Source organism: Cydia fagiglandana, chromosome 16, assembly GCF_963556715.1.
Source record: "Cydia fagiglandana chromosome 16, ilCydFagi1.1, whole genome shotgun sequence".
Lineage (NCBI taxonomy): Eukaryota > Metazoa > Arthropoda > Insecta > Lepidoptera > Tortricidae > Cydia > Cydia fagiglandana.
This window is the reverse complement of record NC_085947.1, coordinates 4,404,575-4,422,177: the sequence shown is the minus strand read 5'-3', so window position 1 is coordinate 4,422,177 and position 17,603 is coordinate 4,404,575. Positions and strand designations below refer to the sequence as shown.

At 37.5% G+C, this 17,603-nt stretch overlaps 1 protein-coding gene across 1 annotated transcript in view; it reads right to left on the bottom strand.

The window, feature by feature from the left end:
- The window catches only part of LOC134671780 (transient receptor potential cation channel trpm), a 410,982-nt gene that overhangs the window by 67,047 nt on the left and 326,332 nt on the right, over nucleotides 1-17,603 (bottom strand). The window contains exon 9 of the mRNA XM_063529610.1: nucleotides 15,880-16,027. Coding sequence (XP_063385680.1) covers nucleotides 15,880-16,027 — 148 coding nt within the window. The remainder of the gene's footprint in view (nucleotides 1-15,879; nucleotides 16,028-17,603) is intronic.

Below are 17,603 nucleotides of genomic sequence, written 5' to 3'. Positions count from 1 at the left end.
GTGAATAGCCCAGTTATCCTACTATATAGAATAGTAAACTAGTTAAACATTTTTTTTTTCATAACTCTGTTAAAAAAAATGTTTTGTGTCGCGCGGCGTACCTGCATTGTAAGAGCGGTATGCAGCGTTTAGGATTTTTAAGTATGTGTCGATGGTTTCTGATAAGTTGTGATAAGTTGTTATTCTTCTGGTTGTAAAAAATTACTTCTGGACGTGATATATATACAAATATAAATTAAATGTATAAATATAGATGTTGGGAAAACTTTCGCCAATAGAGTTATTATAAATGTGATAAAATTAACAAAGCAGATGTTTGACAAAAATGCGGGTTAAAATACGATTAAGATATATATTGTTTGCAATTGCCACTACATGCGCATGGGTCCGTGCATTTTAGTTTATTCTTAACGCAGTTGCACCTCCCTGCGCATTTTGTTTTACAGCGGCAACGAATAAGCTCTAAACAAGCAGCAGCCGCCGCAGGTAGGCTTGTACATATGGGCTCCCAATAACCATTTTGTTTGGACCAGCTCCAGTCAGCAGGACATGGTAGCTGTTGCTGAGGGGCTATAATCTGTCCCTAAACATAGCCTCCTTGGTAAACTGCACGGAGAATATGTTTAAGTAGGTAGCGCATCTTCCATTGGAGGCAGATTCTCGAACTGAAGATTTCTTTTTGTGAAAAGTACCTTTCGGCACTCTTTTACACTTGTACTTGTACCTGATCCGAGCACAGTAACACAATGCATAGTATCAAAATAATGTCTAAGAACCAATTCACATCTCGTAATTAAAATCCGTTCAGATTTAATATTGTAAGACTCTTACTTGTCATACAAGACAATAACAATTTTTTCCAAAATTAACTGCTCAATGTTGTTTTGTTTACCGTATTTAAATCCCTCCGGAACATTACAAGGACCTCTAAAACCAGGCTTGTCTGATCCCTCATATTTCCCACTTTTCTGTATGCTGTATGTCTCACATGCACACTAAGGGCATCCGAAAAACAGAAAGTGAATGCACTAGAGATGTGGTGCTGGAGACAAATGCTGGGCATATCATGGACTGAGCATCAATTATTGAGGAGCTTGGCATTAAAGAGCGGTTGCTTTTTACGGGCAAAACTCGGTACTCAACTTCTTTCGACACGTGTCTCGTCGAGACGGAGCATCTACAGAACGTCTAGTTGTGCAAGAAAGAGTAGGAGGTGACAGGGCTAGAGGAAGATCTCTAATGAGATGGACTGACCAAACCAAATCAGTGTGTCGGTCACAGTAAGCGAATGCTTCCGGAAAGCAGCTCTACGGGAGGAATGGCGACGTGTCGTTAAATGAGTCGCTCAAAAGTTTTCATAATGGCCACGACCACTCTATCAAGAGTGTAACGTAGAAGAAGTCCCTCCGTTACAGCAGGATATGCGCTTTAAGCTTGAAATACGCTTTTTTCCCTTTCCACACACAAAGAAACTGTGTTGTAATCTGAAAAGGCGTGGAAGAATGGCAAGACTACTATCCTTTCTGGTCCTGTAAAATAATAATATATCTATGAGTTACAAATAAAATCATATATTTAACGAAAGTTTGCAGCACGTGACCATTAGCCCAGTTGACCTGTCTCTTATTGCGGTGACATATTTATTTATTTTATTTACAATTAATGGAAGAACTACAAACGTTACCTTAAGAAAATGCAATAGCATGGCACGAGACGAACAGGTGATTCGTTCCTGGGCCAATCCTCCATTAATTGTAAATAAAATAAATATGTCACCGCAGTATACGAGACAGCTCACCAGGGCAATTGGTCACGTGCTGCAAACTTTCTTTAAATATATGATTTTATTTGTAACGCAAATATATAATTTATTTTACAGGACCAGAAAGGTCAGAAGTCTTGTCATTCTTCCACACCTTTTCAGGTTGCGACACTGTTTCTTTTTTGTATGGATAGGGAAAAAAGCGTATTTCAAGCTTGGAGCGCATATCCTGCCGTAACGGAGGGGTTTAAATACGGCAAACATTGCCAATATTGATAAAAAATGTTATTGTCTTATATGGCAAGTAAGAGTCTTACAATAGTAAGTATGGACAGATTTGAATTACGAGGTGTGAATTGGCCCCTAGACGTTATTTTAACAAAATGCATAGTATTTTGTTACTGATTTTACGAGTAGATCAGGTACAAGTACGAGTGCAAAAGAGTGCCGAAAAGTACTTTTTACAAAAAGAAATCTTCAGTTCGAGAATCTGCCTCCAATGGAAGATGCGCTACCTACGTAAACATATTCTCCGTGCAGTTTACCAAGGAGGCTATGTTTAGGGACAGATTATAGCCCCTCAGCAACAGCTACCATGTCCTGCTGACTGGAGCTGGTCCAAACAAAATGGTTATTGGGAGCCCATATGTACAAGCCTACCTGCGGCGGCTGCTGCTTGTTTAGAGCTTATTCGTTGCCGCTGTAAAACAAAATGCGCAGGGAGGTGCAACTGCGTTAAGAATAAACTAAAATGCACGGACCCATGCGCATGTAGTGGCAATTGCGAACAGTATATATCTTACTCGTATTTTAACCCGCATTTTTGTCAAATATCTGCTTTGTTAATTTTATCACATTTATAATAACTCTATTGGCGAAAGTTTTCCCAACATCTATATTTATACATTTAATTTATATTTGTATATATATTACGTCCAGAAGTAATTTTCTACAACCAGAAGAATAACAACTTATCACAACTTATCAGAAACCATCGAAACATACTTAAAAATCCTAAACGCTGCATACCGCTCTTACAATGCAGGTACGCCGCGCGACACAAAACATTTTTTTTAACAGAGTTATGAAAAAAAAATGTTTAACAAGTTTACTATTCTATATAGTAGGATAACTGGGCTATTCACAGGTATTTTTTTTCTAGAGCAAATCCTCATAGTTTTAATTTAGTAGAGGATTTTCGAAAAAAAAAGTGAAAAGATTTTTTTGGAATTTTTAATTTCTCGATTTTTTTGTATGGAAGAGCGAAAATTTAGTCACAGAAATGAATTCTTCATCCTCGAATTACACGAAAAAGACACCAAACTTGATATAGTTGCTAGATGTATGCAGATATATAGCTTAGAGTGAGGCGCGCCGGAGCCACTTTTCCCCCCCCTCCCCTGCCCACCTGCTGGCTGGAACCTCTTGGCAACCGGGCTTAATCGGCTCAGATCACCCCCAGAAACACCTGTTCCAAGCGGTTTGCTTTGTCTCCAAAATGCAAGGTCCCCTTAGAAAACGGGACCTTAGAACAAGTACTATCGCATGAGAGATCACTTTTCATCGTTATGAATAGACTCTTCTAATATGAGTGTTACAAGACTGCCCAACAAGGCCTGCTCGTCAAAAAAAATATAATAACACCTTGTTGAAATGTTATCGTTACAAAAATTACGTGTCACGACCAACGTCAGAATTAGAATAATAAATACCATATTTCTGGAAAAAAACACATATTTGTGGGCGGGTTTAATGTTATATATCTAATTTAATTTTTTCTTTTACTTTTTATTGGCAGTGTAAATGTATAATACAATTTATGTTTAGACAGGTAGACAACAATTATAAGCTGAAAATACACCGTGTTTTTTTTGATTTCCGTTAATTTCAAGGGTGCATTCCTGAGCTTAAATTAAGTAACTTTCTCAAAGACACCGATGTTCTAATTAACTCCATTTCGGAGATAATCACTAATTTATTTTTTTCCTACAAGGCCTCTACAAGCGTGTACACTTGCCTTAGGGCTGGTTTACATGTTGGTTAGTGTTAAGAATGAGTTCATACATTTGCTACTAAACTTAAGTACAATCTCGGTCGATCGATGTTCGAAATGACATTGATATGTCACAGATTTCAATTGTTTGGTTGAGTTAAATGTAATGCCCGTGTTATAACAGCGTTATATGCTACATTTAATTACTTTTTAAACTTAATTTTTTCTTTAAAAAAAAGATTTTTTTTTTTTGTAAATTAACTATGCCAATTAGTTCACTTAAACGTTCTTAACCATACCCCGAAGTTAACGGAATTCAATAAAAACACGGTGTAGATGTCATATACCAAAGAAAAATTGACATACTTAAAACACACAAATCAAAAAATATTTATTTAAAAATTATTCGATTTGTGATGAAAGATGAGCGATACTTCACTATTTAGTTCCTATCTATAAAACGTATTTTCCTTTGCAAGTTATTACTTTAAAACTAGCCTCGTTAGTGGAAACAGATATTTTCTCATGAAAATCTCTTTGCTGCCCAGTCAGCATGGATAAAAAAAGATACCCATCCAACTGTCAATATACATTGGCAGTTCTTAATGATCAGGATAACTTTTTTCAAAGGATATTGAATTTTGTTACATTGTCATAAAGATGATATTCCATTAGAAATTGCTAAGGCAGTTTTCTCCGATAAACTTATAATAAACTTTTAAGCTGAAGATGTTATAAAACTTTATGCAATTCTGCATTTAATCATTGAGGTTGATGCCAATTCACTATATTAATAGCATTGTTCGGAAAACATAAAAACTCAAAAATGCTTGTTTTTCCAGAGATAAGACCTAGATAGATCGATTTATCGCCCTTTCGAAAACCCCCATATAGCCAATTTCATCGAAATCGTTAAGGGGCCCACTGATTAACAGTCCGCCGGACGGTACCGGCCTGTCAGTTAGAACAAAATGTTGACAGTTCCGAACAACTGACAGGCCGATACCGTTCGGCGAACTGTTAATCAGTGAGCCCCTTTAGAGCCGTTTCCGAGATCCCCGAAATATATAAAATTACCTATTAAGTAGTTATAAGTTTTAAACAGATGTCGGTTACTCTGTATACTTACTTATGCTTAACAGCACCGCCATAAATTTATGGTGGTATTGCTAATTAGCAACAGGCGTCGTTATTCCAAATTAAAACTTGCAGCTAGTTATATAATCGAAGCAGATATTAAGACGAAACGGGAGCTGAGCTAAAAGTCAATTTTGAGATTTCAAGCTGAATATACCCGTCGCTCTGACGGGGCGTAACCGCGGCGTGAGATACTGTATGTGTATGTGTAATGCACGCACACAGACGCGTGCGGTGCGCCCGTACTCGCGCTGGCGCGCACCTCACTGATTGCAATTTGCATTGCCACTTTTTGTTACTGCTACTACTAAGCAGGGTAATTCGCCAGTAACTGGCCACTTTTAATAACTGGCCGCCCTAAACTTAAAATGAATCCTATTCACCTATAAACAGAATTCATTTTAGTATAAGGTTTCAATAACTTCAATAACTGGCCACTTTATACTTAAATTAATTCTATTTATAGGTGAATATAATTCATTTTTGGTTTGGGGTGGCCACTGACGAATTACCCTATTGCGATTGAACTTTTTTACTTACCCGGCTTACGTTTACGGAACTCGATATCGAATAGGGTAATTCGCCAGTAACTGGCCGCCCTAAACTAAAAATGAATTCTATTCACCTCTATACAGAATTCATTTTAGTAAGTATAAGGTTTCAATAACTGGCCACCTTATACTAAAATGAATTCTATTTATAGGTGAATAGAATTCATTTTTAGGGTTCCGTACCCAAAGGGTAAAACGGGACCCTATTACTAAGACTTCGCTGTCCGTCCGTCCGTCCGTCCGTCCGTCCGTCCGTCCGTCCGTCTGTCACCAGGCTGTATCTCACTAACCGTGATAGCTAGACAGTTGAAATTTTCACAGATGATGTATTTCTGTTGCCGCTATAACAACAAATACTAAAAACAGAATAAAATAAAGATTTAAATGGGGCTCCCATACAACAAACGTGATTTTTGACCAAAGTTAAGCAACGTCGGGAGTGGTCAGTACTTGGATGGGTGACCGTTTTTTTTTTTGCTTTTTTTTGTTTTTGTTTTGCATTATGGTACGGAACCCTTCGTGCGCGAGTCCGACTCGCACTTGCCCGGTTTTTGGTTTGGCGTGGCCAGTTACTAATAGTGGCCTGTTACTGGCGAATTACCCTATTTAAGTACTTAGTGGTTAATACTAGTATCAAGTAAGTATTTTTTTTTTCAATAATGCTCAGAAACGAAATATAGACATGACAAATATAAATATTAACGTCTTTGTAAGGCAGGATTGGACATTCTATAGAGTAAGAGTAAGTGTATGAAACAACCAATTCAGCTAGCACTAGCCAAATGCTATCTAGATCTCGCAATTTCGAGATCTCGCTAGATCTCGCACGTTTTTTCGAAATTTAACCTAGTTGACAGGAAATCTCGATATATGCAATCTCGGTCGAGATCTCGATTAATATATTCGAGATCTTGAACAAGACTGAAAGTGAAATACTTTGTTTTAAGTAATATATGACCTTAGATTCATGTTGTTCAGGCAGTGCTATTACTTATGTGTCCGGCTTTAGCTCTATTATTGTTACGCAGTTTCTAAGTGAAGGTAAATAGTGGTTTAACATCGATAGCATTTCATAGAAGTAAAGTAAAAATTAAAATTGATTTATGTTAAATATTTAATTTGTTGTTGTTATTTTCAAAATATAACATGAGGTATAATATTTTAAACTTTCGCGTTTTGAATACATATTAACTCACATTATAGACACTTTTCGTCGGGTAGATGCACAAATCTCTGTTTTGACATTTTGCTGGGACAATCAGTCAGCCGCGACCACGACCAGTGAAACCTGTGTCGAAACGTCGGTAAATAAAGGTAATTGAATATAATTCGCTTTAGACCCGTCTATAATGTGAGTTAATAACATGAGGTACCTTAAATAAGTAGTATGTCGGCGGCATATCGTAAAATCGTAATCCTTGGCGTATCATGAAACGCCACCATTTCCTGATCTAATATTAACCCAGGCCCCAGGCATATCACGATCTTCCTTATGAAAGAGACGGCAGATCCATCAGAGCAATGCATTCTTTGATATTCCTAGCTTCATAGCGGGCGCATTGTAAAATAATTGATCGAGAAATCATATACATATTTTCAATGATTTTGTAAATGACTACAGTTATGACTACGGTTATTAGAAACCAATTATAGTATGTTTAATATTCTTTCTAATGGTATGCATCACCAATTGATCAGTAAAATAGAAGCCGAGAAATAATGATCAGTTGAGGTCGGTCGCCCGCCATTTACGTGACGGAACAAAATTCATCATTACTTTGTTATATGTATAATATCATACATCAATAAAACTTATGTTTTTGGAAAGCTAATGAAATTTTTCGTTTATTTTATAATAACATTAATTGCGGTACAGTTATAATTTATTGAGTTAGACGCATGTTTTGTCAGTACTTATGCCATCCATGCACGGTAAAAAATCATATATTTTAAATAGTTTATAAATGACTACAGTCATGACTACGGTTATTATAAAACAATAATTGCACGTTTAATACTCTTTCAAACGACATCTCACACGAACCGATCGGTCCCATAGGACTAAAGACGTGAACAAATATCAATGCTGGTCGGCCGCCCACTTTTTCCTTCCTTTTTTTCGACACGTCCCCCCCCCTCCATAAAATAAAAACCGGTCTATTCATATTCTGGAGACCACGAGGAACACGTCCATACCAGTTTTAGGTATTTAGAAGAAATGTCGACGAAAATCGTGAAGGAGACGACTTTTGTTTAATTTGCCTATAGACTATAGGAATATCAGAATATCGCACCTTGAGGTTTACGCAAAATGGCTGGTGTTCGCTAGGCAGATCATGAAATGTCGGCGTTTCATTATATTCCTAGGAATATCTCGATACGCCCGATTTTACGATGTCTATATCTATGGAATTCTTAGAGATTATTGATTAAATTAACACATTTTTAGTTACTTTGTCAAATTCGATCTCGTCGAGATATTAATCTCGATCCCGAAAATCTGACCGTCGAGATCTCGAAACACCCAATCTCGATTCGGATTTTTCGTGCGAGATCTCGAATCGCCAATCTTGGTGCGAGATTGCATTCCCTAGCTAGGACCTTAAATTGCTCGACAATTACGGAGCGTGACTGTACCTACAAATTTTGTAAACCCATAACCATGCAATAAAATATTTTTGATTTTGATTTCTAATTTGAAATATTAGAATCAAAAAGTTCAAAATAGAATAAATAGATTGTACCTATGTAACTACAAAAATGTGTTCCCTCTCAACGCAAAACCCCTTGTGTCTTAGGAGGATCTAGATATTTTCACACAAGACGGTTTATCGATAACTTCTTACATCACTAGATTATCGACATTAAATGTCGACTATTGCCCATCACTTTTCTGGCTGTGTACGTATTTAGAAACTTGACTCCGCCCCTAAAATTAGTGCGATAGGGACAACTGCAGCTGAGGCGAAAAATCCTGCGTAAAAATGACAAAAATCGAGGTTTCGTACTCCTCTTTTTCCTCCTCCAAAACTTAACCAATCGTAACCAAATTTGGAAATCTAAATGATTATGAAATTATCTGTGTCGGACCGTTTTGCTTTTTTGGCTAATTGATATCAGTTTTGAATACCACGCCTCTCATTGCGGCATAGTCAATTAGGCCATTTTGGCCATTTTTGAAGGGCTTAAAAAACAAAAATATCAAAAAAAGCAAAACGGTCCGACACAGATATTGACAATATTAATCTGTGTTGAAAAAATCATTGCTCTAGCTTCAAAAACCACGGAGGAAAACGAGGACTACGTTTGTATGGAGTAATGACCACTCCTGTTGGCTCTTAACCTCGAGCCATTAAATGGTTGGCGAGCGGCGCAGCCATCAGGTCCCATTCCCACTCATTATAATAGGTATTCACGGCTGCCGGGCGGGAATGCCGTAATTACACAGGTTAAGGGCGATTTCAATGTTTAGAATGAAAATAAATTCCTTTTTTTATATATATAATATATAAATATATTAGAGTTAGACCAAGAAAAGTCTGCAGCGATTTTGATGGCCCACGCAGTGCTAGTGTTATTTAATACGTCATTATTTCATAGAAGTTTGACGTTTAAAATAACACTTGCACTGCGTGGGCTATCAAAATAGTTGCAGACTTTTCTTGGTCTAACTCTAGTAGTAGTAGAAAAAAAAGAGCTTCCCCAAAGCAAATTTCACTGCTAAGTGGACCAGCAGAATGTATGAAACAGCCAAATTTTTTTTCGTGATATCGGGGTCGGTGCCTTAGTTAAAGTTGCTCAGTGTGATCTACACATTAACGGATTTGAGTAAATGTTATTCGTTAGTTTACATACTGTATATCCATAGACATAGATCTGTCTGTCCCAGATACACTCCGGCTACCATTACGATTCATTTAAAAACGACTGCAAATCTACCTTAAGTTATTTCCGTACACGGCGGGGTGAAGTTAATCGAGATATTTTATTGAAGAAATTTGAACTTAAAATAAAATTACATAAAGTTCAAGTTTCTTCAATCTTTTCTCGCTACTTATCAACTTCTTCCCGCCGTGTACGGATTTTTCCGGCTGGTTAGCGCCAATTAAAATGGACGGTGAAAATATTTAAATTAAAAAGAGATTGGCTTTCGAAGCAACAGGCGGGTAATTATATAAGTGCCCAATTAGAGAAATAACATTCAAATTAAGTTAATTTATCTCCAGGAGCAAGCAACATTATTCCTATAAAATAATAAAGATTAAGACTCGCATTGAAAGGCAAATGTTCTTTCTTTATACAGTGGACAAAAGTTAAAAGCTTGCACATTATTATTTATTAATTTATAGGCATACTTAGAAGTAATTAAGTAATGAGATTTTATCATCAGACAGGTTATTAGACTATGATTACCCTGTCATGGAGGTATTCAATCAAAAAACAAAAGCGTCCAAGTGCGAGTCGGACTCGCCCATGAAGGGTTCCATTGCAGCAAGTAACATAATAAAATTGCGGTCTACGATTTATGACTTATTAAAAAAAACTACTTACGAGATCTCGTTCATACCAATTTTCGGTGGAAATTTGCATGGTAAGGTACATCATATATTTTTTTTAGTTTTATCACTCTTTTATTTTAGAAGTTACGGGGGGGGGGGGGCACATTTTAACACTTTGGAAGTGTATCTCGTGCAAACTATTCAGTTGATGAATGAATGATCATGAAATGATATTAGAAACCTCAATTTGATTTTTGAAGACCTATCTATAACCCCACACGTATGGGTTTGATGAAAAAAAGTTTCAGTTCTAAGTATGGGGAACCCCCAAAATTTTTTGTTTTTTTTTCTATTTTTGTGTGAAAATCTTAATGCGGTTCTAAACAATTTACTTACCTAGTTTCAACAGTAGTTCTTATAGTTTCGGAAAAAAGTGGCTGTGACATACGGACGGACATACAGACAGACAGAAATGCGAATCCATAAGAGTTCATTTTTTGCCATTTGGCTACGGAACCCTAATAAAGCTTTATAGGCTTTAACTTTACGTATTATGTACACCTAAATGACCCTGGCTACATATTTAATTTTTTTACTTATACATATAGTAGGTTGCCCGTTTTCAAAGTCAGCCAAAATTTATATTGAAATGAACATAAATGATTTACTGTACAATCAAATAACAGTTTCAATAAGGATTAACATTACGCTTAGCCGATTTTATCACCCAAAAAACAAACGGTGCAAAAAAGATTTGCCTTCAAACGAAAAACTCAATATCGTTCTACAGCGCAATGAGCTCGAAATATTCGCTTCAATCTGATATTTCATAAATCTCAAAGGAATCCAAAAGATATTTCACAGTACAGGATATCTAGCAGAGATGCACCAAATATTCGGTTACTATCCGGTATACGGCCTATCCGGCCATTATTTTACTATCCGGCCGGATACCGGATAGTGACCTACTATCCGGCCGGATACCGGATAGTAACATTGCTTGATTTCGGAGTAAACAAATTGGATCTAGACACGCGGCAGCGTGTCAAGCCAAGTTCAAGCAAAGGAACTGGCTAGCCAGCGCCAAGTGTAATATTACACGAACCACTTGGTGCCACTTTTGACCCTTCTATAACTCAAAACATCTTTAACGTAAACACATAAAACTACGTGTGTTTAATTATATCCATAAGGACATCTAGAAGCCCAAATTTCATGAAGCTAGCTCAAACGGTTATAAAGATATGAAGGTCAAAAAGTCGTAAATTTTAAGACTGACTGACATACCTATAGTACCTAAACCTAACCTACTTCCAGATGACCTAGAAGGATGAAATTTGGAATCCAGCTCAGTTATTGTGTGAAAGCGTAGGAAAAAATCTAAAAATTAAAAAAAGTTATAAAATAGGGGGGGTCCCCATACAAAAAAAACCATTTTTTATTGTGACTGACATATAAGTACCTAAACCTAACCTACTTCCAGATGACCTAGAAGGATGAAATTTGGAATCCAGCTCAGTTATTGTGTGAAAGCGTAGGAAAAAATCTAAAAATTAAAAAAAGTTATAAAATAGGGGGGGTCCCCATACAAAAAAACCATTTTTTATTGTGACTGACATATAAGTACCTAAACCTAACCTACTTCCAGATGACCTAGAAGGATGAAATTTGGAATCCAGCTCGGTTATTGTGTGTAAGCGTAGGAAAAAATCTAAAAACAAAAAAAAGTTAATAAATAGGGGGGGTTCCCATACAAATTTCTTTTTTATTGTGACTGACATATAGTACCTAAACCTAACCTACTTCCAGATGACCTAGAAGGATGAAATTTGGAATCCAGCTCGGTAATTGTGTGTAAGCGTAGGAAAAAATCTAAAAATAAAAAAAGTTAAAAAATAGGGGGGGTCCCCATACAAAAAACCTGTAATACGCGCTAAACAACCGGCCAACGGTGTGTCGTTGGCGGCGCGCGGCACCACATAATTAATACAAAGAACAGAAGTAAAAAACATGCAGCGGAAACACAAGAAAAAACATTAAATCTCAATACCTGCCTAGTTTTCTTTACAAAAAGTATTGATATCCCATCAAAAACATAAATGTAAAAAAGGAGAGCCAAGTTCAATACAAAAATTATGCTTGGCTGTGGGGTTCGCTGCAAAAAGAATGGAGATTTAAATGAGTGCCAAGTTCTATGCAAAATCCAAATATGTATTTATAGGAACAAAATAACATTATAAACAAGTATTAAACTCTATTTCTTTGCTTTATTGGATATCTATAACAATTGCTGTTATTTAAAAAAAATGTGAGATCTTAAAGTAGGTTAGATTTGGCTTGGCCAGTTTTTATCAGAATTACAAAATATATATGTTGAATAACTTTATAAAATGACTGATGTAATGAAAACTGGCCAAGTCAAATCTAACCTGCTTTAAGATCTCGCATTTTTTTAAATAACAGCAATTGTTATAGGTATCCAATAAAGCAAAGAAATAGAGTTTAATACTTGTTTATAATGTTATTTTGTTCCTATAAATACATATTTGGATTTTGCATAGAACTTGGCACTCATTTAAATCTCCATTCTTTTTGCAGCGAACCCCACAGCCAAGCATAATTTTTGTATTGAACTTGGCTCTCCTTTTTTACATTTATGTTTTTGATGGGTTTAAGAAACAGACACGGTATGACCGTACTTGTTTATTATTTTAAAACAATTTAATCATTCCACTGACTTTTTTTACATTTCGAACCTAGAAATGAGTCCGCGCGAACGTTCACTACGAAACAGGTCAAACCTGCAGAATGCGCATAGTTCAGCTGGCCGAATATCCGGCGGCCGGATACCGGATGTTCGGCCGATGGTCAGGCCGAATATCCGGTAACCGGCCAAACAGCTATCCGTTGCATCTCTAATATCTAGCTGTACTTATAAGATAAGATATTTCATTGTCCAATAAAATACGAGTGAAGTCTCCATTGGTCAAAGGACTCGCCAAAGTAAAAGGACGAATTTCCGGCACTTATTTTACTGCCATTTTAGTTTCTTTTTATGTCCACTTTTAAAGAGTACCTTTTAGTGGATTTGAAGGGTAAATAAATGAGCAAACTATCACTGGATCAAATATAAGGATAATTAAAATAAAGGAAATAGTTACACTACTAACACGAAAGTGATTCTGTCTGCCCATTACCTCAAATTAGACGAAAGGTATGGAGATAGTTTGATGCCCAGGATAGTTTTTATCAATCAATCATGATAATCAGTGTAAGTACTGGATGTTGTGCACCCTGTATATGTAAAGACCGACCTGTCAAAAAAAGGGACCCGTCTGAAAATCAGCGCTGGGTATAGTGGGTATATATCTAGCAAAAAGCTGAGATTGGTACCCATTGCCTATAGGTACCACAAATTTTTGTGCATGTTTTGTATATTTAACGTCCTTGTGAAATGAAGTATATTTTGTTTTTCTCTCGTGTATTATCTTTGTCTTTTTTGGTAGTTGTGGCAATAAAACATTTTTTATTTATTTTATTTTTTATTTTTATAATCAGCTTCATCCCACGTAGACGACGCGATGTCGCTGGTAGAAGTTACTGGTTTATATATGAACACACATTTACATAATATGTATAATGTTAATAAGTGTAAGTATGTTAATGTTGTTGTGTGTATAATGTTTGTATATGGTAAGCATATACAAACAAATCGAGATATCAAGCGACCGTACACTCATACTAGGTGTTTCAAAAATAGAAATCCTGCTTGCCCTACATATTCACGGAGCTAGACATAGGTAATGCAATCTCACGCTAGATTTACTACGTAAGAACCAAATGAGATTCTGGCCGGTTTACTACGATCTTTGCAATTTGATTTGGACCTCAAACTGAATTGTGATCGTTAAGAGAAAATATAAAAGTACCTAAGTAATGCTAGAAGTACCTTAGAATTGTGATGATTGGTGAGTGAGCGAGTGAGCGAGTGAGTGAGTGTGTCAGTGTCGAAACTAAGGAACTTTGATGTACAATAATTCTTAAACTACAAGTTCAGATTTGATGTTTTTGAGAATATATCTAAAGCATGTTAAGCCCTATAAGTAACTGAAAATTCAGGGTTCTAGCTTCAGCCAGCACAAAATTACAGGCCGTCGAAAATGGCCTGAATCGCTTCGAGATAAGGATGGTACGGTCGTGCCTCTTTTTTGCTCGACTCGGCGGGGGCACTGCCGTGCCCCCAGATAAGAGCGTGTCAAGGTAATTTTTAACACCTCGCCCGCTTATCAACTTCTGCTGCTGACTGTACCTAAGGTAAACGTACTTGTGCTCGACATGCTGATGCCGTCGAGCGCCAGTAGCTACGTTTACCTTACCTTTACCTATAGGTACAATATTTTAAATGTGTGCCTAAAGGATGTAAGCTACTGTCCTAGCTGAGGAATGAAGAAATCACGAAATTACATCCCATTTTATTAGAGTGAGCAAATAAAAACGTACGTAAAAATACCAGAGATTGATTGGAAAATTGTGCAAATACCAATCTTATCTGATACAGATGGAATTGATTCTTAGAACACATCGGTTGATTTCTTAAATAACAGCAAGGTTAGCATGTCTGAGTCAGAGAGATTTATAATTTTCGATCACTCTGCTCCGTTAGGACAAATATTATATGAAAAAAAATCTTATTTACCTACATTTTATTTGGCCATTGGTAAAAAAGATTTCATTAAGGAAGTCGAGGTTTTGTAAAGGTATCTGAATTGAATCTTTATTCAATCTATTTTATTATTTATAACTTCGGATGAATTTAGGTAAAAACATTAAATCTTCAATTTCTAATCCAATTAATCTAAGAAGTAACTTAAAAACAAGGTTTTTTTCTATTCATTTAAAAGTTACAAGTCCTTAGTTAAAAACCATTTTCTTACGACATATCTTATCCCAAATTTTAAGACTAAACAGGTTCCCTTCTCCGCTTGTTTTACGACCCCTAAAAGAAGTTACGATCAAAAACGTAGAGCACAGTTAATAATATACAACCTTAATGGCTACACGAACGTAAAACATTTGTCAAACAACCATTTATCCCACCAGCCGGCGTATTATGGATGGTTTTATCCACGCGACAAAATAACTGTCACTTTTTAACATCGCGGGATAGAAAGTGACGGACACCGTTTTATCACGCTGTCACGTAGACAAGAACGACCATCATATCCATACAGAGTTTGTCATTAGTCAATCCAGTGTAAAGTTTATTTAGAAATAAATTCAAAATAGTAGCACTTTCATTTTGGTGACGTGAAGGTGGCTACGTACGTCATTATTTAAATTTGCCACACACAGGAGTTCTCTGTCAGACAGACCGACCTAGTCGTACATCGACCTAGGTATCGATGGGGGGTGTGGTGTACGCTGATCTGCGCGAGTTCCGGGTTGAAAACTGGCGAGAAACGGCACAGGACCGGGATCAGTGGCGAGCAGTGTTGGAGGCCAAGACACACTTTGGGCAGGCGTGTCTCACTCCGCGATTTCGTCGCTTTGCTACAGGTAGCTAAAAGTGCATCCGTTCGGTCCCAATTTTGGGGTTTGCCATAAGCCGCGCGTGGCGCTGTCGCCACCTAGCAGCCATATCTGTGCTGATCGTGACAGACGCGTTTTGTTAGAGAGTGAATCTTCTGTACTTAGTACTATTATTTATTCTGTGCTTTGGGCCGCTGCGCCAGGGGGTAAGCACAGACAAGACATCCTCCAGACTGAGCATAGTAGCTCTACCCCCTCTGCCACAATATACGGTAGTTTTACTCCATTTTCGAGTCAAAAGTGTCTTTGTGTGACGCCCGTGTTTTTGAAGCTTTGAACGGACCAATCACGGCACGGGACCTCGCTCACCTCGTCCCCCGCAGCAGTAAGTAACTAAGTAAGTCTTACCAAGTTCTTTTTCCTGGTGCACTGCAGCAGCTCGCTGTAGAGGCACTCGGCCTGCTGAAGCTGCACCTCGAAGGTCTTCTGGATGGTGCCGATCAGGTAGTCCCGCATCGACTCCAGGACCGTCTGCTCGCCGCTTTCCGACGCATATCTGTTGAAGAATTATAGTTAATGAGACGTGGAAAGAATTAGTGGAAAAAGGCTAACAAAGAGAATAAGGGAGAAGGGCAAGTGGGAGTTGGAAGGGGTAGACCTCGGCGAAGTTTCCCTGATCAGATCGGGGAAATCCTGAAGAAAGGCCAGGTCAAGAGCACCAGCAAGGGCAAGAGAAGAATGTTATGAAAGTGAAGGAAGCGAAAGAAGTATATATGTCGTAGCAAGTGGAAATCCGTGGTTTCTGCCTACCCCTCCGGGAAGTAGGCGTGATTATATGTATGTATGTATGTAAGATTTATATTTAAAGCTAAATTTGTTTTTTGTTTTCGTTATTGAAGGAGAAAAAACATTACAAGGGTGGTACTAGTACATTTTCTGAAATTCCTACTACGTATAAATCAGAATAGGTGTACGTCAAAAACCAATTTGCCTACGGGATAAGAAAGCGTACCGATTTATGTGTGTGCACAGACAGGATTATACGTTTCTGCCTCGTAGATTAAATTCGATCGTTGTCGTTGAGGTCTAATACATCTTGCCATGCCTTGCAATTTATTGTAAAATTCTCAGAATAGAATTTAGATAGAATTTTTAAGACCAAGTTCGGCCTGGCCAGCCACATAAGAGCTCACGCCAGACAACGTCCATGATATTTGTTTAGGGTCGCCGTCATCGAAAACGATGAGGAGGACTATATATATATTGTAAAATATAATAATACGCTGTAAATTCCTGACTAATGCTATATTAGTACTTTGATAATAGAAAATATGAATTCACATTTAAGAGATCGTTGCTATTTTACTTTGGTGTAGGCATACCGCATGCGGTAATCTGCATATACGAGTCACTATACACTACACAGTGTATACTGTATACTGTGTATAGTGTGAAGTATATTAAGGTGCACTGGCTATCCAGGAACTTCTAGAAGGGAGAGAAAGCACAAGACACGTCCACTTGGTAACAACCATTTATTGAAAGAGAGCGATGATATGTGGGTATGCCTTAATCTGTCGCCGAGAATTGGTTCTACCCTCTTACATAATTATACTCATATATTACACCTCCACCCTTATTTCTAACATATACTAAAATTAATTAACCTAGGTACATCATAAGGAAATACTTTATCTTTAGTCGATTTCGAAACCATATCTTTTTACATGAGGTAACTTGTCCCTAGGTCTCAGTGTGGGCCGGGGAAGGTTGACCGGGGGGTCGGTGGGTTCTGACCTATTTGGTCGGGGTGGCGAGGGAGTTGCCACCGCTGCCCCACCAGATTCCTCAGAGCATTGATCTTGAACCGTGACACTAGGTGTGTCGTTGCTCTCACTCCCCAACCCGTCCGACTCTTGGGTTGGTGATGATGGAGACGCATCCTCATATGTGCTCATCCAGCGACTTTTAATCTGATCCACATGTCTATGAATGGGTGAACCGTTTTCCGCCGCAACTATATAATTACGTGAACTTGTTTTTTCCTGAATTCTGCCATCTAACCATCTCTTACCCCCACTATAGTTCCTATACCATACATTTTCCCCCACGTTAAATTCCCTGGATGTACC